Source organism: Narcine bancroftii, chromosome 1, assembly GCF_036971445.1.
Source record: "Narcine bancroftii isolate sNarBan1 chromosome 1, sNarBan1.hap1, whole genome shotgun sequence".
Classification (NCBI taxonomy): Eukaryota; Metazoa; Chordata; class Chondrichthyes; order Torpediniformes; family Narcinidae; genus Narcine; species Narcine bancroftii.
The window spans coordinates 153,950,691-153,974,577 of NC_091469.1; the positions used below are offsets into that span (position 1 = coordinate 153,950,691).

Genomic DNA, 23,887 nt, shown 5'->3' on the forward strand with positions numbered 1-23,887 from the left:
CCGCCCCCCTCATTAGCATGCCCGGCTCTCGTCCAATGGCCGGCCGCTCCTGCCCCTCCCCGCCCCGCCCCAGCCGGGTTCGCTTGCAAAGCCGCTCGCCAATCGGCGCGCGCGCAGGCTCACGCGCTGTGTTGCTAGGGCGGTGGGAAGGGGAGCTCTCGGCCAACCGGCGGCGGCGGACCCACTTGTTGCTGTCCCCCCCCCCCTTTTTTTTTCATGACGAGCCGCGCGTGTCCAATCGGGGTGGAGTGTGGCGCAACCGAACGTGATGGCTCCTTCTCCGCCCCGCGCGCCGCCGGGTCTCACCCTCGGAGCGACGGCGGCCGGCTCCGCGAACTGTCAATCAAAGTGCGTCACAATGCACGGGGAGGGTTGGTGATCAAGCTCGGTTGAGGCGAAGGCTGCCACCAACTTGTCCCTCTCCCCTCCCGTCACGTCCTGTGTTTTGGGGGGTTATTTTGCACCCTCTCCAAATGCAAACGCCCAGATAGGCAGCACAATTTATCCCCCCCCCCACCCACCCCGGAAGCCTCGCAGGACATTAATTCTTCTTCTATAGAGAGCAATGGCATTCTTTAACATCCAAACCTTGCTGGAAGCAGCCGAGTACATCGAGAGGCGAGAGAGAGGTACAGAGGCGATTGGAAATGCCCCCCCACCCCTCTCCCCCCTCATTGCACCGGCTGCCTTCCACCTCTTTGCAGTCAGACCGACTATGCACCGCGTTTGTTCCCTTCTCATTTTCTTTTTACTTGCAGAAGCAGAACACGGTTACGCGTCGACGTTACCCTGCGAGGTGCAATTCAACAGGAAGAAAGGCAAAACGAAGAAAAGCCCCAACAACAGGTACAGCGGGAGCTTTGCAAAACGACGCGCTTCCATCTCTCGCTTGGGGGGTTATTTCGGCTCTTTCATCTGCTGCCAGCCCCCCCCCCCCCCAATCTGGGCTTGGCTTGGCTGTGTTTTGGTCGGATATAAACACTGCCACGCGTACAATATTCTCCCATATTTCTAGTGTCATCTTTTTCCACAGCAGGACAGCTGCTGCTTCCCCCCATCCCCTTTCTTATCCCCCTCCCCATCCCCTTTCTTATCCCCCTCCCCATCCCCTTTCTTATCCCCCTCCCCATCCCCTTTCTTATCCCCCTCCCCATCCCCTTTCTTATCCCCCTCCCCATCCCCTTTCTTATCCCCCTCCCCATCCCCTTTCTTATCCCCCTCCCCATCCCCTTTCTTATCCCCCTCCCCATCCCCTTTCTTATCCCCCTCCCCATCCCCTTTCTTATCCCCCTCCCCATCCCCTTTCTTATCCCCCTCCCCATCCCCTTTCTTATCCCACTCCCCATCCCCTTTCTTATCCCCCTCCCCATCCCCTTTCTTATCCCCCACCCCATCCCCTTTCTTATTCCCCCCCCACCCCATCCCCTTTCTTATTCCCCCCCCACCCCATCCCCTTTCTTATTCCCCCCCCACCCCATCCCCTTTCTTATTCCCCCCCACCCCATCCCCTTTCTTATTCCCCCCCACCCCATCCCCTTTCTTATTCCCCCCCACCCCATCCCCTTTCTTATTCCCCCCCACCCCATCCCCTTTCTTATTCCCCCCCACCCCATCCCCTTTCTTATTCCCCCCCACCCCATCCCCTTTCTTATTCCCCCCCACCCCATCCCCTTTCTTATTCCCCCCCACCCCATCCCCTTTCTTATTCCCCCCCACCCCATCCCCTTTCTTATTCCCCTCCCCATCCCCTTTCTTATTCCCCTCCTCATCCCCTTTCTTATTCCCCCCCACCCCATCCCCTTTCTTATTCCCCCCCACCCCATCCCCTTTCTTATTCCCCCATCCCCTTTCTTATTCCCCCATCCCCTTTCTTATTCCCCCATCCCCTTTCTTATTCCCCCATCCCCTTTCTTATTCCCCCATCCCCTTTCTTATTCCCCCATCCCCTTTCTTATTCCCCCATCCCCTTTCTTATTCCCCCATCCCCTTTCTTATTCCCCCATCCCCTTTCTTATTCCCCCATCCCCTTTCTTATTCCCCCATCCCCTTTCTTATTCCCCCATCCCCTTTCTTATTCCCCCCCACCCCATCCCCTTTCTTATTCCCCCATCCCCTTTCTTATTCCCCCATCCCCTTTCTTATTCCCCCATCCCCTTTCTTATTCCCCCATCCCCTTTCTCATTTCCCTCCCCCCCCTTCGCTCCCAATTTAATTTCCAGCCATCTCTCTTCTTCCCCCCCCCCTCCACTCTTTATTTCTTTAAAAGAATCCAAGCTGCTCGCAATACGGCTTTTCCGCTGCCACTGAGATTAAAAATGCAAGCATTTGCAGCTGGAGAGCATGCATTTTGTTTCACTGGGGGGGGGGGGAGACACAATAAATATCCCTCCAGAGATTTTGAAATGGAAGATTTTTTTTTAAAGCGATCTGGGAATGCACGATGGGCGAATTGTGTCGAAAAGTGCATTTTTTTAAAAAATAGGTTGTTTTCCCCTCCTCCTCCTCCCCCCCCCTCTCCGGGGTCTCTCTCTTTTTGTGTCCGTCGCTCAGCCAAGGGCCGCGCATGCGCGCTGGCCTCTGTTGTGCTGGCCGGGACTGGGTGATGTGGAGACGCACTGAATGGGGAACACCCAGGGTTGGCTCCACGTTGGGGTGTTTATTAACCCCTTCCTCCCCCGCCCGCCCGCCATTGCAGACTCTTAAGCTGCAGCGTGGCCGATTGCACGAGTTCTGTGTGACAGCGCGGCAGGCCGTTCGGCCCGTCTCTTGATTGACAGCGAGAGGCATTGCCTTCCAAAACTTTGCAGCCCCCCCCCCCAGGGGCGTTTCTTCGCTTCCCTCCTATTCCTTGCACACTTTGGCGTTGGGTGCATCCTTGCATTTTTGTAACCACAGCATCTGCAGACTTTCCACCTCTCCCTCTCTCATGTCCTTCGGCCCTCTCCCACTATCCTGACTTCCAGGACTCACGGACGAGGGGGCCAAATTAACCTGCCAACCCGTGGCAAGAAGACAGCCAACTCCACACCGACTGCACCCAAAGTGGTCAAAGCTATGGGTTGCCTGTAAGAATTTTGGAGCTTCGTGCATTTGGGTGTGTGTGTGTGTGAGAGAGAGACAATAAACTACCAATACTCATTAACCCTTTGGATTCTGACCATTTTTAAACTTTCATAATGTGGACTCCGGACTGGGTCCATGGGTAAACTGTAGTACCAACACCAGTATGAACCAGCTGGTGGTTGGGTATAAAGCCAGTCCCGGAAAACGGGGACAAGGAGTATGGTGGTGCCTGAAAGCTGGGATATGGAGTCCAAAGGGTTAATGGTGTGTGTGACACTGTTTCAGCGACGGTGACCGGGGTTCGAACCCGGCGCTGTCTGTAAGGAGTTTGTACATTCTCCCCACTTCTGCATGGGTTTCCTGCAGGTGCTCTGGTTTCCTCCCACCTTCAAAATGTACTGGGATTGTAGAACAGGCTACTGGGCCAAAAAGGCTGGTTGTCTAAAATTGAAAAAAAATGTAAATAAACTGCTCATAATATAAATGACAGTTTTCCACTTCACTCCGTGAACTAGGAACTGCCAAATGGCTCACAACTTGGCCGGGTGAAGATTTCTGGCCCCTTCCCTCCGACCTGCTTGTGTACCACAGGGAGCTATAGAAGCAGGAAGAACCGGAGTAGGGCCAAACTATGTCCCCCTGTCGACAAGACCACAGCTGATCTTGTACCTCTCCGCGTAACCCAAGGCTTCCACCATCCTTGGGCGCTGCTGGCGCAGAGTTGGCATGTCTTCTTGCCACTTCTCCACTCTGCGTGGGTCGGGAGTGGCCCCTAGTGTGTAGGTGAGTGGAAGGAGAGGGTGGGGGTGGGAGAGGGAGGTAGCAGGGAGAGGTGGAACACGAAAGTCTGCAGATGCTGTGATTGGAGTAAATAGACAGAATTACTGAAGGAATTCAGCAGGTCTCACAGTGTCTATCGAAGGCTGAAGGATAGAACCACTGTTTTGGGTCTAACAGAGCCCTTCAGGGTACGAGCCTGAATAAAAAAGTGGGGAGGAGGCGGGAAGAGGGCACAGGCCTACGGGCATAGGCCATGGGTGGGGGAGGCAGAAAAGCTGAGAATTAATTAAAGGAGGGGGTGGCTCTGAATGCAGAGCTGGAGGGAGGGGCAGAGAGTAAGAGAGAGAGATGGGTGGAGGAAAGGAAATGTAGCGATAGGGAAAGAGACGGGGGTCATAATAGAAAACTGGATCCCTTAGACCACCTGCAAATTGGAGCAACAACACGTCAAATTCAGTCTGGGTATTGTCCAACCGGATAGCATTAATGTCGACTTCTCTGGTGTCTGTTAATTTCCACACCCCCCCCCACCCTAATCTCCCCCTTCTGCTATCCCTATTTCTTCTTTCTTCCAGCTCCCTTTCCTCTCTTTCTTTCAGCTCTGATTTCACACTGCTGTTCACCTTCTCCCCCCCCCCCCCCCCACCTTCCCCGATCAATTTCCAGCTTTATTCTCCTACCCATTTCCACCTATGGACTCCTGGCTGATGGCCTGTGCTCCTCCCCCCCCACCCCCACCAACACTTCCTCCTTTTCATTCGGGCACCTGTCTGCTCTTTGCTCATACTTTGTAGGGGGCTCGGGCACGAAACATTTGTTATGTACGTTTGCCTCCTCTGGGACGCTATATGCATGACCTGTAGAATTTCTCCAGCGTTTTTGTGTATTTACAGCAGGGGATGGGTGATCCTGCTTCTTGTCATTCAGAAAGGATATACAGGTACACAGTCCTTTATCCGGACATTTAAAATATGGAAAGCTCCAAAAACTGGCATTTTTTTCCTAGTGCTGGTACGGCGGAGGGAGGGAGAGAGAGGGAGAGAGACTGCAGCATGACTAGTTGGGTGGGGGGGGGGGAGAGATGGCAGCGCGACTTGGGCAGATGGGAGAGAGACAGCAGCGTGACTCGGGTGGGTGGGGGGGGAGAGATGGCAGTGTGACGGGTGGGCGGGGGGGAGAGAGATGGCAGCGCGACTTGGGTGGGTGGGGGGGGGGGCGCGGGCGAGAGAGACGCCAGCACGACTGGAAGGGAATGGATACTGCAGCACAATTCGGGTGGGCTTAAATCTGGGGCAGCTGGCTTTTGTTCAGAAATTTGGAACACACTGTCCCTCAAGGGTTCCGGATAAAGGATTGTGTAACTTTACTGGTTTAGGGAGGTTGTCTGGTTTGCTCTAGAAATGAGAGGGTTAGCTAATGAGGAAAGATTCAGTAGCCTGTATAGGAGTTTGGAAAGAAGGTGGGGGAATCTGATTTTAAAATTTTGCCAGGAATAGATAAATTAGAAGCAGGGAGTTTATTTCCATGACAGGTCACAGCCTCATGATTTAGGGAAGTCGCTTCGGAGGGATTTGAGGAGGAATTGCTTCTCCCAGAAACGAGTGAATCTCTGGAATTCTCTGCTCTATGGGGCTGCTCATTGAATATATTTAAGACACAGATTGGGTAGATTTTTGCACATTAAGGGTTCTGGGGAGCAGGGTAAGTGGAGCTGAGTCCAAGGCCAGATCAGCCACAGCTCAACGGGCAGGACGGCTGACTTGCTCCTGTTGTGTTCTTCCCAGTAATATTAATGGGAATGCTTGAAGCGTAGCATTGTCTTCGAGGACCAGATGGCCCCCTGGATTAGAAGGAAACAATGGGAATCCTTACAAAATGATGAAGGGGGGGGGGGGGTAGATAGAGTAAATGCAGGCAGGCTTTTTCCACTAACGTTGGTGAGACAAGTACAAGATGTCACAGGTTAGGGGATGAAATGTTCAAAGTAAACATCGGGGGAACTTCTTCACACTGAGAGTGGGGGGAGCGTGGAATGGGCTGCCAGCTGAAGTGAATATGGACTCGATTTTGACGTTTAAGAAAGATTTGACCTGGTACATAGATGGGAGAGGTATGGAAGCCTATTATTCTGGTATATGTCAATGGGACTGGGCAGAATAATAGTTAGGCCCAGACTAGAAGGGCCAGTTTCTGTGCAGTAGTTTTCTATGGTTCTAAATGGGAAGGGGATATTTCCTATATCACGGAGTTGAGGAGGAGCAATATCCCATCACCTGTCACCCCTCCCCGGCTTTGTTCATCCATCGCATCTCGCTTCGTCTCACTGAAAGGTCTGACCCAGAACCATAGATCATCACAGCATAGAAACAGGCTCTTCTAGTCTGTTCTGAACTAATATTCTGCCTAGTCCCACTGACCTGCCCCCCAGTCCATAGCCCTCCATACAACTCCCATCCATGTACCTGTCAAAAATGTTCTTAAATGTTAAAATGGAGCCCAGATTCACCACTTCAGATGGCAGCTCATTCCCCATCCCTGCCACTCTCTGTGTGAAGAAGTTCCCCCTAAACTTTTCCTCTTTCACCCTTAACCCATGTCCTCTGGTTTGTATCTCATCTACCCTCAGTGGTAAAAGTACATTTACTCTGTTTGTCCCCCTCATCATTTTAAATACCTCTATCTAATCTTCCCTCATTCTTCTACGCTCCAGGGAATAAAGTCCTAACCTCTTTAACCTTTCCCTGTATCTCAGTTCCTGAAGTCCGGGCAACATCTTAGTAAATCTTCTCTGCCCTCCTTCTACCTTAATGATCTCTTTCCTGTAGTTGGGTGACCAAAACTGCACACAATCCTCCAAATTTGGCCTCACCAATGTTTTCTACAACTTTACCATCATGTCCCAACTCCTGCACTCAATACTTTGATATTTGAAGGCCAAGATTATTGCCCACCTCTCCCCATGGATGCTGCCTGAGCCACTCATTTCCTCCAGCAGTTCATTGTTGTTCCATATCCTAGCGTCTATGGGTTTTAAAGGTGGGCGGCACCTGTTTGGCAGGTGAGATTGGGATTTGGAAAGCCACGGGGGGAGGAGGTGAACATTCTACTGGAGTATTCAGCACTGAGTTGGACACATCGAGGAAGGAAAATGATGTCAGCAATGGGGTGGGGGGGGGGGGTAGATTGATGCAGGGAGTGAGGAAAAACCCCAGCAATCTGCTAGAGGGACTCAGCAGGTCAGGCAGTGCTCATGGGTAGAAATGGTCTACCAGCAACCCTTGTTCAAATCTGGCACTGCCCACAAGGAGTTTGTACATTCTTCCTGTGACAAAATGTAGTCGCAGAAATAGGCAATTCAGCCCATCGAGTCTGTCCCATGAGCTGATCCATTTTTCCACTCATCCCCCTCTGCCCGGCCTTTTCCCCAACGCTTTTGTGCCCTGGCTAATCAAGAACCCATCAATCACTGCCTTAAACACTCCCAATGACCTGGCCTCCACAACCGCCCGTGACAACAAATTCCATAGGGTTATCGTCCTCCCCTATTGTAAGTGCACTTTTGTTTTATTATCGCTCGACTTGCTGCACTTGAGTATGAGTTGACTTTCCTGGATAGCACGCGAACCAAAGCTTTCTACTGTACCTCGGTGCTCGTTCAATTCAGTTCTGGGAGAAACTCAGCAGGTCAAGCAGCGTCCATAGGAAGTCACGGATAATCAATCTCTGCTTTCAATACACCCAATGACCTGGCCTCCACAACTGCCTGTGGCAACAAATTCCACAGATTCATTGCCCTTTGGTGCATGTTTTCCCAGGTGCTCCCCTGGGTAGGTTAATTTGGGTTTAATTGAGCGGCAAGGGTTTAAATGGCCACAATTGTCTTCTACCCTGCTATTTAAAAAAAAAAGATTTTGCATGGGGACCCTTTATTGAAACTCTGAAGGTGAGATAGACGGGGTAAGCTGGAAGAGAGTCCCCAGAGGTGATGGAAGGTGTGAGTTGTGGAGAGACGGGCAGTGGGAGAGACCAGTAGGTAGTAGGGGTTGGGAGAGAAATAACTCAATGGGGTCTCTGAACTTGGTGCACCAGAATCTGTGGCCCATTGAGCTAACCAGTCCGACAACATCGGATCAGAGACGTCAACTCTCCGTGAGACCTTCTGAACTTCTCCAGCAGTGGCTGTTTTAATTGCAGATTTCCAGCATGTGTGGCATTTGGCTTTTGTGGTTTCGATCAGATGGCTTGGTTGGCATTTTCAGTAAAAACAACAGAAATGCTGGAGGAGCTCAGCCAGTCTTGCAGCGTCCAGAGGAGGTAAAGACATATAACCTGGCCTGAAATGTCGGTTTTCTATCTTTACCTCTGATGGATGCTGTGAGACTGGCTGAGTTCCTCCAGCTTTTTTGTCTTTTTACGACAAACACAATGAGTGCAGATTTCCGTGTTTCACTCCTGGTTGTAATTTCCAGCCCAGCTTTACCTGCAGTCTGTGTTCTATCCTGTTGAGCTTCGCGGTTCTCCCAGTGAAGAGGGATTGCCTCTCAAAGCTATAGGTTCAGTTGTATCTTTTCTGCATTTATCCTCCTCACAGAATTAAAGGAAATGATTCCTTTTAACCCCTTTTCCGACTGCTCTGTCTCCTCCAGCTATTTCCCCCCCCCCCCACCCATCTCAGTTTCATTCTCTTCTACCCTCTCACCTGGATCTAACTCACAAGATTCACAAGACAAAGGAACAGAACCAGGCCACTAGGCCCATCGAGTCTGTTCCCCAAATCTACACTAAGCTGCTCTACACTAGTTCCAATTTCCAGCCTTATCCCCATATCCCTTGATACCCTCACTAATGAAATATTTTTCTATTTCTTGTTTAAATACTGCCAGTAGTCTGACTTCCACTGCTGTGAGTTCCACAGATCCACGACCCTCTGGCTAAAGAAGTTCTTCCTAATCTCTGTTTTATATGGATAACTTCTAATAACTCTTCGTTCCTCTCCTCTTCCCACCCCACCCCCTCCCTTTTTTTTATTCCGGTGTCTACCTGTGTTTCCTGATTCCTAATGAAAGACCCTGGCTGAAACATTGGCTACCCTTTACTCTTTCTGGATGCTACTTGACCCGAGTTTCTCCAGCACCTTTGCACACTGCACCAGTTCCCAGCCTTTGCAGTTTCTTGTTTGCCTTCAGATTGTGTTGGCGCTTGAGTCCACACTCACCATCAAGAACTACACTTATATTAACCAGATTTTTCCCCAGATTGTCATCAGCTTCCTGTGATTCTACATCAGCTAAGAAACCAACTGACCTGCACATTTTGGGGGAGGGGGAACATGGTGGGAAACCCACCTCAGACAACATCCGAGGTCAGGATTGAACGCGGGTCTCTGGACACTCTGAGGCAGCAACTCGACCCACTGCGCCACAGAGAGCATGATACCATCCTTAGTGTTGGCTACACTGTCCAGCAGAGCTGGAGGTCAGTGGAGCGGATGGTTGACCGGGTTTATGGCTGGAAGCTCTAGGGCAGTAGTTTTCAAACTGCCCCCCTAAACTCACAATCCACCTTAAGTAATCCCTATGCCATTAGTGCTCTGTGATTAGTAAGGGATTGCTTAAGGTGGTCTGTGAGTGGGAAGGGAAGGTTGAGAATCACTGCTCTAGACCCAATTGTTACTGAAATATTTTGCTTGAGAAAAATGGTCATTGCCCATTTCCTTTGGAGTTCTGAAACCGTGCACATAACGAGTCAATGAGGGACGATTAAAACAGTGGTTTTCAAACTTTTTCTTTCCACCCACATCCCACCTTAAGCAATCCCTGACTAATCACAGAGCACTGATGGCATAGGGAATACTTAAGGTGGATTGTGAGTTTAAGGGGGCAGTTTGAAAACCACTGCTCTAGGGTCATATCACTGTCCCAGCAACTCAAAACAATTCAGTTTGATTGAAGGTCATTGACAGATATTTTGAGGAACAACGAAGTTTACTGTGTGCAATCCACAAAGTCGACCTATATGCAAAGTTTTAAAATATAAACATACAGCACAGAAACAGGACGGCCAAATAACCAATCAACCTACAACCCCTGTACATTTTTGAAGAGTAAGGCCACGCAGACTTGGGGGAGAACGTACAAACTCCTTACAGATGGCCCCAGATTAGAACCCGGATCAATGGCACTGTAATAGCTTTGCACTAACAGCTAGGCTAACCATGTGGCAAATCAAACACGGTGTAGAGTGTGAATTTAGAAATCAATTTGAAAGGAGCAGAGGCAGTGTTAATTTACAGGTGTGCTGTTCGATTAGGAGGCTGATGGGACCATAAGATGTAGGACATTTGGCCCATCAAGTCTTCTCCGCCATTCCACCATGAGCTGATCCATTTCTCCTACTCAGCCTCACTTCCCTGCCTTCACCCCATAACCTATGATGGCGTGACTATTCGGGTACTCTTCTATCTCTGCCTTAAATGCAACCAATGACCTGGCCTACACAGCTGCCTGTGGTAGGAAATTCCTTCACATGATAGGAAAGAAACGGTCCTTGAACTTGGGGGGGAGGGGGGGATGGGTAATCTCACACTTGCAAGTCTATCCGATGGGAGGAGGGAGAAGAGATTCTGGCCGGGATTAATCTTTTCACAATATCTGCTATTCTGAGGCAGGTTCCTTGTAGCGGTGGAGGATAGGTGTAAAAAATCACGAGGAATAGATCAGGGGAATGCAGAGAGTCTTGCCCGGAGTAAAGGAACCTGTAACCAGAGGATACAGGTTTAAGGGGTGGGGGAGAGATAAATTTAACAGGAGCCCGAGAGGGTAGCTTTTTTTACAGACGGTGGTGGATGTGTGGAATGAACTGCCAGAGGAGGTGGTTGAAGCAAGTGCTTTTGCAACATGTTAGAAAGAAATTGGTCGGATTGCATGGATAGGATGAGTTCAGGGGGGTATGGGCAAACACAGACAAATGGGACTAGTGTGGGTGGGACACCTGGGCTGAAGGACCCTGTATCCACGCTGTTGGCTTCTAATGCACCACAGAAATGAAAGAATGGAATTTTCTGACACTTAGCAGGAGAGCGACACGCCAGAGGTACATTCAAATCCCACCAACCCGTGCAGGAGAATGTTAAATGTAGTTGATAAATCCTGAAGGAACAGCTAGTCCCAGAGGGTGACCACAGGGGCACTGCCGTGTTGGGGGATTAAGAAGCCTTGGGGGCCTGCAGCCCCCGCCCCCAAAGAAACCATCTACGTGAAGGTCTCTGAAGCCACTCTCCTCAAGGAGGGCAGGATATGCCAAGAGCCTCCCCTGTGTACGTGTGAGCAGACAGGATGAGGCTGTGTTGTAAGGAGTGCAAATACCAGGTTCCGTGTGCCGTTTTGCATTGAGCTCAATGAAAAATTCCCACAAAGAAGTTTGTAAACCAGCCTGCCTTGCTGAATGCCAAGGTCTGTGTACTGAGATCCAGTCTTAAATTTTGTCTTGCATGCTATCCAAACAAGTCAACCTACTCTTTTTTTTTTTAACCCTCTTTTCCCTCCACCATTTTATTCAGGCACCTGCCTGTTTTTACTTATACCCGATGAAGGGCCCAGGCCCGAAACGTTGGTTACCCTTTGCTTCCTGTAGATGCTGCATGACCTGCTGAGTTTTTCCAGGGTGTTTGTGTGTTGCGACCATCACATAAAACAGCAGGTTGTGCAGGATTAAAACAAGTTATAGTCAGACTAAAGTGGAGGGTGTAGTGTGAAAGGAAAAAATTAAAACCGTGCAAGGCATTGGATTCATTCAGGAGTCTGATAACAGCAGGAAAGAAAGGGTGGTTCCTGTTTTTGAATTTGCACATCTTTTGTCTGGAAGGGAGGGGGAGAAAATGGTGTGATTGGGGTGGGTCCTTTAATTTGTTGGCAGCGAGGGGTGTGTGTGTGTGTGTGTGTGTGGTGCCGTGAACTGTGGACATAACTCTCTGCGGTCTCAGGCAGAGTAGTTTCCATCCCAAGCTGCTGAACATGAACCACAAACGGGGCTGCTGGGTGACTCGTGCCTCAGTAACCCTGGCGCAAGCCTCTGGGCAGACATCGTAACCCGATCTCCAGCAGGAACAAGGCTAAGCCAGAAGCAGGGATCCTGGAGGCTTGTTTAAAGCAGGGATCCTGAGCTCAAGTGAAAGACACAGAGCCCCCTTCCTTGCCAACGGCTTCTCTGCCACCCCATGAGTCTGGTCTTTGGCGCTGGTCCATCGCTAGCTCAACACAGCCCTGCTAACAGCTTTAGGAGGAGTGGACACAAACCCGTGTCTTCCTGGGCCAGGCAGTGCAACCAATCAGGAGCGGTCCAGCTGTAATCTGTGCCAAGACCCACTGGGTGTTAGCTGTAACCACAGGAATCCCTTGTTACTTAAACAAAGCCCACAAGATCTCAGAGCAGAAGTAGGCCCATCAAGTCTGCCCCACCCTTCTAATCACGAGCTGTTCCATCCTCCCACTCAGTCTCACTCCCTGGGTTTCTCCCTTTGATGTCTGACTGATCAAATACCTATCAATCTCTTGCTTAAATACAACCTAACTCACAACCCTCTGACTCAGTATCTATTGTCTGGAACATGTCACAAAATTAGTTGTTTTGTGGCAGCACCACAGTGCAAACATTTAAAAATAAATAAATTTGTGCAAAAAGAAGAGAAAGTAAGGTGTTGTCCGCGGTTCATTGTCCATTCAGAGCCTGTACCTCCTTCCCGATGGTAACAGTGCGAAGAGGGCATGCCCTGGGTGGTGGGGTCCTTGAGGATAGAGACTCCATTCTTGAGGTATCGCCTCTTATAGATATCCTCGATGGAGTCAAGACTGATGCCCATGATGTCGCTGGCCGAGTTCACAACTCTAGTCATGTCCTGTGCATTGTCCTCTATACCAGACAGTGATGCAGTCTACAATCAGCTCCATGGTTTTCCTGACGTTGAGTGCAAGGTTGTCAATGTGGCACCACTCAACTAGCTGATCTATTTCACTCCTGTACGCTTCTTCCTCATTGCCATCTGTTATTCTGCCAATTACCACGGTGTCGTTGGCAAATTGCCCCTTGTGAGGCAGGGGTTCCCTCAATCCCATCCTTGTCCAGCAGTTGCTCTTGTTGTGGTTGTATACTTACCTTCGTCAGGAGCCGTGCCGGCCGGTGCTGATAATGCAGGTGATACGATGCATGGGAGCAATAGCGTGCAGGTGTGTTAAGCGTCGGTATGCGGGTGATGGGCCTCAGGTGAAGGAGAGTGAGTGTGTCAGGATCATGTGTGTGGCAGTGATCCATTGAGAAAGTCAGAGGAGTTTAGCTGGGTGGTGTTTGGTGAGTTAAATGTTGTGTCTAGTGAATAATAAAAGAAAGTCAACTTCATAGTGTGCTGGAAGAAACGAGTGAGTGTATTCTTTGTTTGTAAGCTGCAGTAAATTAGTGCTGTTTACTCTCTAACTACTGAAGTGGAAAGAGTAAATCATTTCAGGTTTGTGGGAATAAACATCTCCAGTGACCTGACAGTCGAGAAAGTGCACCAAAGCTTCTCTTTTCTTAGAAAACTAGGGGTTTGGTGTATTTCCCCACCCCCCGCCCTTAACAACTCTTTTAAGTGCATCGTTGAGAGCAGACTTGCTGGATATATCGCAGCTGCTCTGCTCAGGATTGGAAGAAGCTGCAGAAGGTGGTGAATGCAACTCAGAACATCACGCAAACTCCCCTCCCCTCCACCGTCAGTCTACATCTCCTGCTCTCTAGGAAAGGCAGCCAACGTACAGAAGGACCCATCACATCCTGGACGCACACTTCTCAAGAAGGCAGCCAATATCATAAAGGACCCTCATCACCCTGGCCACAACCTCGCCTCACTCACTGTTCACTTCGGGCAAAAGATACAGAAGCCTGAAGACCAGCTCCTCGAGAACAGGTTCTGTACAACTGACAGGCTCTTGAACCTCCATGTCCCACCCTAACCATAAACTATTCTGGGACCACCCAAGCTATTCTGTCATTTCCTTTCAGGCATTAACTGCAACTGTGAATAATTTTCCACCTATTTGTTACTGTATATGCAGGACAATCCTCGAAACTTCAAATTTCACCTTAAAATTGGGATCGTCGTGTATGCTGGGTCTAAAATCCGACCTTTGACGGCAAAGTCTCAACGCCACTGCCATCTTCCCGCTGGCTCCGCTGATGCAATCTCGCGCATGCCCCATTAGTTATCTGCGAAGTCTCAGCGCCACTCCGCGGGGTCTATCCACCCATTCCAACTGCCGCTGGCTCTAGAGGTTTAAATGGTCTGTTATAGGAGCTGACGATGGTTAATTTTAAAATATGCAAATAAAGTTTAAAAACTTTACATCATTTTTTTTTATTGAAATATTGTGATTTGCTTTTAGCTGTGTCCACTGGGTCAGCGGTAAGCGTCAGATTTGGGGGCTGTTGTCTTATTCAAAGGGTATCGTTTGAAACCTACATTTTAGGTGGAAGTTCCAGGGTCATCCTAGACAGAGTTGTCCTATATCGTGGTATAAACAGTATCTGTCTTGAAATATTGTGGTAATTTAATGCAGCCATTCTCATTGTGGGCCCTACAGCCCCCACATTTAAGTAAAAGCCTTGTTTTCACTTCCAGAAACATCAATATTTATATTTTTTTATGTAGTCGATGGGAGAGATGTATGTAAGAAATCATCTAAACCTGTCCACTTCACAGGGAAGGGGCCCATAAACTTTCAATGAAGTCCTTGGGGCCCATAGCCAAAGTTAGAATGGCTATTGTAGTCAGTATATCTTGCGTACCTGTGTGGCTGCAGCAAGTAAGAAATTTTTTGCATGTGTACATTGTACTCGTGTGTACGGTACGGTAGTTACCATTGTGGTGGCACGGTTAGTGTAACACTATTGCAGCGCCAGCAATCCAGGTTAGAATCCGGCGCTGTCGGTAAGGAGTTTGTACGATCTTCTCGTGTCTGTGTTTCCTATGGTTTCCTCCCACCTTTCAAAATGTACGAGGGTTGTAGTTCATTGGGGCACAGCAAAACCCCTGGTATTGAGCACATATAGTGATTGGTAGATGCTGGATAAGTATACTTTACAGGTTGCTTGAGATTGCGTGTTGTGTGGATTGGCGCACTAATGGTGAGCGTGCCAATTTTAAACTTCAATATTTTTTACATATCTGCTTTTTATTTTGACCCCGGTTACTTGAGACTACCGGTTGATTGAATTCTGGATAACTGGTGTTACTGTAGTGGGCCGGAAGGGCCTGTTACCTGCATGTCTAAATTTAAAAAAATTAAATTACAGGCAGTCTCCCAGTTTACAAACGTCCAAGTTGTGAACAACTCGTACTTACGAACCGACGAGCCGGCCAGAAGTAGAATGCCAGTTGGAGTTTGGTTGAGTCAGCATCGCGAGAGAGTATTCTGTTCGATACTTTCACACAATGTTGCCGTCGCCCAGCATCGCGAGAGAGAAGCGTACCACATAGCGCAAGCAAGGGAACAGATTAGAAATGCAAAAGTACGGATTCAGAATCGCACTTGTACAGTACTGTATAGCTAGTTTACAATTGACTCATGAACCAACAATTTGGTGATTCTTTACTCCCTGCCTGAGTTAAAGGCAGCTAGAAATGAACAGATGCAGCTGATTCCATCGCCGAGTTTCACGTGGCAAAAATCCTAATACACCTGTACTGTACCAAATCTACCGGGGAAAAGCCCTGAAACTGCTGTACTGTGCACGCATAATAAGAATAACCATGTCTCAAAGCATAAATCCGATCCGAGTGCTGGTGATCCCCCTCTCCAGCAGCAGACTCAAACTCTGACTCTTGAGCACCAGGTCCATCCTCTCCAACAGTTCCTATCTCTCCATCATCTCCTACATCATTCAGTTATGTACTGTATTAATATGTTTAAGATGTAGTGTATTTAGAAGTGTTTTACATGCATAGTTGCCCATTCAGAGCCAGCTCTTCAGCGCTTGACATCCTGCTTTGCGGAAACTGCCAAAATGTTTGGCCTGGAAGTCAGCCTGAAGAAAACTGAGGTCCTCCATCAGCCAGCTCCCCACCATGACTACCAGCCCCCCCACATCTCCATCGGGCACACAAAACTCAAAACGGTCAACCAGTTTACCTATCTCGGCTGCACCATTTCATCAGATGCAAGGATCGACAATGAGATAGACAACAGACTCGCCAAGGCAAATAGCGCCTTTGGAAGACTACACAAAAGAGTCTGGAAAAACAACCAACTGAAAAACCTCACAAAGATAAGCGTATACAGAGCCGTTGTCATACCCACACTCCTGTTCGGCTGCGAATCATGGGTCCTCTACCGGCACCACCTACGGCTCCTAGAACGCTTCCACCAGCGTTGTCTCCGCTCCATCCTCAACATCCATTGGAGCGCTTAGATCCCTAACGTCGAAGTACTCGAGATGGCAGAGGTCGACAGCATCGAGTCCACGCTGCTGAAGATCCAGCTGCGCTGGATGGGTCACGTCTCCAGAATGGAGGACCATCGCCTTCCCAAGATCGTGTTATATGGCGAGCTCTCCACTGGCCACCGTGACAGAGGTGCACCAAAGAAAAGGTACAAGGACTGCCTAAAGAAATCTCTTGGTGCCTGCCACATTGACCACCGCCAGTGGGCTGATAACGCCTCAAACCGTGCATCTTGGCGCCTCACAGTTTGGCGGGCAGCAACCTCCTTTGAAGAAGACCGCAGAGCCCACCTCACTGACAAAAGGCAAAGGAGGAAAAACCCAACACCCAACCCCAACCAACCAATTTTCACCTGCAGCCGCTGCAACCGTGTCTGCCTGTCCCGCATCGGACTTGTCAGCCACAAACGAGCCTGCAGCTGACGTGGACTTTTTACCCCCTCCACAAATCTTCGTCCGCGAAGCCAAGCCAAAGAAAGAAACATGCATAGAAAGGTAAAAATATATATGCTATATTCTTCTTTCTTTGGCTTGGCTTCGCGGACGAAGATTTGTGGAGGGGGTAAAAAGTCCACGTCAGCTGCAGGCTCGTTTGTGGCTGACAAGTCCGATGCGGGACAGGCAGACACGGTTGCAGCGGCTGCAGGGGAAAATTGGTTGGTTGGGGTTGGGTGTTGGGTTTTTCCATATACAGTAAAACTGATTATCCGAAATCGGATTCTCAGAAATCCTCATTGATTCAAAAAATTTTCGGAGCCGAACTGACTTCGCAGGTTGGAAAAATAATTCTTTCGATGTGAAAATAGAACATCGTTTGTCCTCGTTTCAGGTAACTCTCACCCCTCTCTCATTCTATTTCTTCTTTACCTACCCCTATTGATTCTTCTCTTCAATTCTCCCTCTCAAACTGCAAGCCACTGCCTACCAGCTGCAAGCGATCAGAAGAATTCCTTGTCCTGGTGTCATCCAGGAGAGCGGCCTCCTGGGCTGGAGCGGGACCATGGGCTTAGCGGCATTCCCTCCCCTCCCTCCTCGGCACAGCAGAGTTCCCAATGCCGACTCTAAACCCTCCCCTCGGCCTACTACCATGCACACACACCAGACTCCCTTAAGCCTAGGAGAGGATTCAGAGTCGGGACTCGGGTGTTGCCGTCAGGAGCTGAGGTGACCGGGGAGACAGGAGCCCGCCGACTCGCCAGTGAGTGTTCAACCGGCCCAGGAAGTCTGCCCGGGGATCAGCGGCAGCGGTGGGGATGTGTCGTGGTTCGACAGCAGCGGTTGGGAAACCTTGGTGATCAACGGCACTGGGGACATTTTGGGGATCGACAGTGGTGGTTGGGAGGTCTCTGATCGATTGCAGCCAGCATATTTTTTTTTGGTGGGAATTAAACATTTTAATGCACAAAAACCTTCCCTTGTTGTTCCCTTGACCAGTTCTCCAAAAAAACACATTTATCTGTAAAGGGCCCAGTCCCGACCATTTCGGATAATCGGAGTTGTACTGTACTCAGATGAACATTTGACTAACTGATGCTAAATATGTACTTGTTCTGGCTTAAATACAAATTAGAGTTAAAGACAGACCTAGATAATGAAACTTGCTTATTTATTACGTTGGGGCGAAGGTACAAGGGTGTTTATAAAAGAAAATAGGCTTAAACACTTTTCTTTCCCCTCAGCCATCAGGCTCCTGAATGGACCCCACAGCAGAGCTCTCGCTCTGCCCTGGCCTCATTGCAACATGCACTCGATATACTGTGCTCCTCGCACAGCTTGTCTGAATGTTCGTCCTTGCCTGCTGGTCTCACTGTGCTGGGTATAATGTGACAGCTGTGATCCATGCTGTTAATGGTGGGCGATGTGACCAGGATGATTCTAAGAATGAAAGGGTTATGCTATAAAGAGTGTTTAACAGTTCTTGGCCTCCATTCATTGAAATTTAAGAGAATTGGATGGGGGGGGGGGGTGATCTCATCGAAATAATTTGAATGTTGAAAAGCATGGACAAAGTCGATGCATAAAGGTTGTTTCCCATGGTGTGAGAGTCTAGGACAAGGGAGAGCAACTTGAGGATTGAAGGGCGCCCACTTAGAACAAAGATGCAGTCTTCAGCCAGAGGGTGGTAAATCTGTGGAATCTGTTGCTAAAGGTGGTTGTGATGGCCAGGTCATTGAGTGGATTTAAGGTAGAGATTGGTAGATTCTTGATTGGCCAGGGAAGAAGGCCAGGCAGTGGGGCTGAGTGGAAGAATATGATTGAATGGCAGGGCAGACTCGATGAGCTGAATAGGTTAGGTTAGTTCTGCTTTAGTCTTGTGGTCTCCACCCTGTTTGCCAGAAACTAACAACACATTCCCTGGGCCCTGCTCTCACTGCCCACTGCCGAGGTCAGCAGAGGGAACCTGGTCTGTCTCCTGTGGTTACACCAGGTACTTGTCTCCAATGAGGAGCATCCTGTCTGCATCGAGGGGAGAAGGCAGGCTATCGGAGTGGTTTTGAACTGGCAGGTCTCTTCACCGTAGAGTTCCATGGCACAGAAACAGGCCCTTTGGCCCAACTTGTCCATGCTGACCAAGCTAGTCTCTAAGCCGATATCCTTCTTAACCTGTCCTTCACATGCACTTGTCCAAACATCTTTTCAATGCTACAATTGTCATCAATTCCTCTGGCAGACTGTTCCATGCACTGACCATCCTTTGTGTTGGAAAAAGTGCCCCTCAGATTCTTTAAAATATTCCACCTTTGATCTATACCCTCCAGTTTTCGATCTACTGTCTTGGTGGGGGGGGGGGTGGGGGGTGGGGGGGGTGAAGTGGAGTAAAGACTATGACCTTATTGATGCCCCTCATGATTTAATGAACCCACCCCTCTCCTTTAGCCTCCAGTGCTCCAGAGAGAAAAGTCTCATCCTAACTACTCCCCTAATCATTCTAGCTGACTAACCCCAGTATCTGGAGTAGATCAGGAAAGTCTGTAGACGCTGGTTGAAGTAAAAACGCAATGCTGGAGAAACTCAGCAGGTCAGTGTATGTAGCGAAGATAAAGATACATAATCCACATTGCAGGCTTGAGCCCTTAATCAAAGGATGAGCAAAATGCAGGCCTGAATAAATTGGAAGGGGAGAGGAGCATGGACCCACAGGGTCAATGGGTGGATAAACGAGGGACCCACAGGCAGGAGTCAATGGGTGGATAAGGGAGGGACCCACAGGCAGGAGTCAATGGGTGGATAAGGGAGGGACCCACAGGCAGGAGTCAATGGGTGGATAAGGGAGGGACCCACAGGCAGGAGTCAATGGGTGGATAAGGGAGGGACCCACAGGCAGGAATCAATGGGTGGATAAGGGAGGGACCCACAGGCAGGAGTCAATGGGTGGATAAGGGAGGGACCCACAGGCAGGGGTCAATGGGTGGATAAGGGAGGGACCCACAGGCAGGAGTCAATGGGTGGATAAGGGAGGGACCCACAGGCAGGAGTCAATGGGTGGATAAGGGAGGGACCCACAGGCAGGAAGGATTTAATAAGTGGATAAGAGATGGAGGGCACGAGAAAGCTTGGGGAGGTGGCTCTGTAAATGTGAATATTAACATTGACTTCTCTGGTTTCTGCCAGCTCACTCCCTGTTCTCCTTCTCTTTGCTCCAGCTCTCCACTGCCTCCAATCCCCCCACCTCATGTTTGCTGATGTCTCCATTTTGCTCATACCTTGGTGAATCTTGGTTATGTCTCTTTGCTACATACACTGTTTGACCCGAGTTTCTCCAGCATTGTGTTTTTGCCACTAACCCCAGTATCTTTGTCGTGAATCTTTTCTGCACCTATTCCAGCTTAATGATGTTTTATCCTTCAGCTGGTCGACCAGAACCTTGCACGGTGTTGTCTCACCAATGTCCTGTGCAGTTGCATCAGGGACTCTCCTGCTCTTAGTACCCTGACCGATGAAGGCAAGTGCTTTCACCACCCTGTCAATCTAGGTCACCACTTTCATGGAACTGTCCTTGTTACCACCAAGTCTATTGGTTCCACCACACTCTCCAGAGCCCAACCGTGTGCCCAGAGTGTGGGAATCTTGTTTCACTTCATGGTTTTGTGTGTTGTGGGTGTGAGAGTGAGAAAGAATTGCATTTCCGTTCTATCATTTCCATGAAGTCTATTATTGTCCCAGATTATGACCCTTTTCATTTTTTTTTTGGCATCTGTGGATTTTGAAATGCATCCGCACTTCAATTGTTAATGTATACTACATAAAATGTAAGAAAATAGTGACTTATGAGTGAGTGGTGGGGAAAGGTTAGATTGTTGTGGTGTAGGCTAGCATGACATTGTGGGCTGAAGGGCCTTTGCACTGCTATTAACCAGCCATTCTCGATCTTTTTTCGGCTATGCCCTCCCCCCCCCCCCCCCCAACCCCAGGACCACTGCTCAAAGATTTTGTGCCCCCTTCCCTGTGAAATAGTCAAGCTTTTGTTTCTTCCATACTTCTCTCCAACTTAACATAAAAAATATAAAATTTATTTATGTACTATGTGAGGAGAAAATAAAAAGTGCTGAGGCCCCCAGGGGGGCTGTAAGGATGGCTGCTATAAAAGGTGTGGTCCCAGAGATAAGGAGGGATGTGTAACGAGGAATCCTGCCAGCTTGTGCTTGAACCTTCACCTTCTCCATTTCCAAGAGGGATTGTTGTCCTTTCCAAGGCCTGTTGCTTGTCCCTCCCCTCGGTGTCGGCTGCATTGGGCGAGGGGGGTTTGGTCCAAGGGTCCTCTATTGGGAGATGTTACGAGTGGGGAAGGGGGGCATTCAGCCCAACTTGGAGTAGTTTCCCATTCTGTGCATCTCCCAGCTCGGAGTGCTGCCCTGCTGTCAGACCCAGCACGGTAGAGGAACAGGCTAAGGTTTCAGTCCCAACCTCTGGCGCTGTCTGTATGGAGTTTGTAGGTCTCTCCTTTTCCACATGGGTTTCTTCCGGGTGCTCCAATTTATATAATTTTATCGATACAGCAGGGCAGACAGCCTTTCCAACCCATGGAACCTGGGATGCCCAATTATACCCAATTAATCTACAACCCTCATATGTTTTGAAGGATAGGAGGGAGCCAAAACGTACAAACTCCTTACAGTGCTGTATTCAAATCTGAATAGCCGATTCTATAATAAGCGTTATGCTAAATGTGCCACCCTCATCCCATCAGTTAAATGGCCACTGTACATTCCACCTCCAATGAGTACAAGGGTAGAATCTGGGCGGAGTTGATGGGAATGCAGGGAAAAGAAAATGGTGTAGGATTGGTATGAATGGATGGTACAGAGTTGATGGGTCAGAGTTCAGACTTCTTGTCAGAGTACCTGCATGACATCACATACAACCCTGAGATTCTTTTTCCTGTGGACCAGGCAGAATTTCTACTTGTCGGCAATGCAAAAAAAACTGTACGAAAGAAAAGATACATATGCAAACATCCACTACCTTTTGTCTAGCTTTCCGCTCAGAGGCATTGGTGCCCCCCCCCCCATACCAGGCTGTGATGCAGCTGGTCAGCACACTTTCCACTCCACATCTGTAGAAGTTTGCCAAAGTTTTTGAGGCCATACTTAACCTCTACAAACTCCTGAGAGAGTAGAGGCGCTGATGTGCTTTCTTGGTGTGCCTTTCTAAAGAGGGCTCACAAAATTGTTGTGGACCCAGACCACCCTGTACACGGCATAATTCAGCTACTCCTGTTGGGAAAGAGATAGAGTGTCAGAGCCAAAGCCACCAGGCTGTGAAACCGCTTTTTCCCAGGGGCAGTGAGACTGCTGAACGCCTTATGAACTGCCCCTACAAACTCCATGATTCAACTATTTATTTAACAATAATATTTATTTATTTTAATATTTGTATTTTGAGTATTGTGCGTGTGTATCATTTGTCTATGTATGTACGTTTGCAGTGTGTTGCACCGAGGATTGGAGAACGCTGTTTCGTCAGGTTGTACTTGTCCAATTGGATGATAAATGAACTTTATGATGACATTTTTGTGTTGGGTCCAGGAAAAGTCCTCCAGGATAGTGAATCCCAGGAATTTAAATTTGCTCACCCTCTCGACCTCTGGTTTTCCCCTCCTGAAGTCCACAATCAGCTCCTTGGTTTTGGTGATGTTGAGTGTGAGGTTGTTGTTGGAACACCAATCATCCAGGTTTTCAATCTCCCTCCTGTATTCTGACTCATTGCCCCTTTTTTATATGGCCCACTGGTGTGTTATTGTCAGCAAAGTGCCTGTTTACATTGCCGAATAACTCTTGTCACACGCGAAAGGGAACCCTTTGGTTTCTTCCCTCAGATTTCTTGAGTTGTAACGTTTCTTTTCTGTTTGTGACAGGTCCTCGCACAATGAGTTGGAAAAACACAGGTGAGTGTGGAGCGGTTACTGTGAAGTGATTCGAGTGTGGGGTTTAATGTAACGGGGGTGGGGGGGATGTTCAAGAGCCCGATGGCTGTAGGAAATGAAGTGATCTTGAGACTTCTGTACCTTCAGCCTGAAGGTAGCAGTGAGAAGCGATTAGGACCGAGGAGATGAGAGCCCATAATGATGTTGGCTGCCTTCCTGAGGCAGCATCTCGCGTAGATGTCTGCAGTGGACGTGAGGTTAGAGCCCGTGATGGACCTGGCTATGTTTGGTGCTTTCTGCATTCCTGGGCATTGGTATTGCAAAACCAGGCTGTAATGCAAACAGTCAGTGTCCCCTTAAGAAGTCCTATAAAGTATTTGATAGGTGAAACTTGGAGTTCAGAGTTTATATGTTCATGTCAGAAATAAAGCTAAGACAAACAGGTGTAAGGAGCCTTGGTCTTCAAGAGGTATTGAAGTCCATAGGAGGTGCATAGCAGGTGTAGGCAGCAAGAAACAAAAAAGGTTCTTGAGCGTATAAGAAATGCAAGAAAACACTAAAAAAGTAAATTGGGGGGCTAAAAGAAAAGGCAAGAGGTGACTCTGGCCAAAGAAAGACCCAATGGCTTCTACAGATATATTAAAAGCAAAAGGATATTAAGGGACAAAATTGGTCCCCTTGAAAATCAGAGTGGTCATTGATCCAAAAGAGATGGGGAGCTCTTAAATGGATTATTTGCATTTTTATTTACCCGGGTGATGGACATAGTCTATAGAGTGAGGCAAAACAGCAGCGAGGTCATGGACCCTTATCACAAATTACAGAGGAGGGTATATAAATTACAAATGAGGGTGTATAAATCCTCAGGGCCTGACATGATATTCCTTCAGAAGGAATTACAGGGGAACTGGCAGATATATGTAATACATCTTTAGCCACGGGTAAGGTGCTGGAGGATTGGAGGGAAGCTCATGTTCTGTTGGTTAAATAAGACTCCAAAATAAAAAGCTGGGAAATTATAGGCTGGTGACCCTAACATCAGTTGTAGGTGAGTTGAGAGGAGTCACGTGATGGAGTAGTGGCCGGACGGTGAACTCCAGCCCTCTCCAGAAAAGTCGGGAAAAACGAGAGAAAATACAAAGGCACAGAAATACAAGTTAAAGAAAAGTGAATATAAAGGTGGAAAGAAGATGGAGACAAAAGGAGAAAAATCAA

The 23,887-nt window shown here is 48.7% G+C and overlaps 1 protein-coding gene across 1 annotated transcript in view; it reads left to right on the top strand.

Annotated features, from left to right (window-relative positions):
- The first annotated feature begins 255 nt into the window (after positions 1-255).
- LOC138765239 (max dimerization protein 4-like) overlaps positions 256-23,887 on the top strand; it is a 40,708-nt gene continuing 17,076 nt past the window's right edge. The window contains exons 1-3 of the mRNA XM_069942239.1: positions 256-629; positions 759-846; positions 22,664-22,693. Coding sequence (XP_069798340.1) covers positions 566-629; positions 759-846; positions 22,664-22,693 — 182 coding nt within the window. The 5' untranslated portion in view covers positions 256-565. The remainder of the gene's footprint in view (positions 630-758; positions 847-22,663; positions 22,694-23,887) is intronic.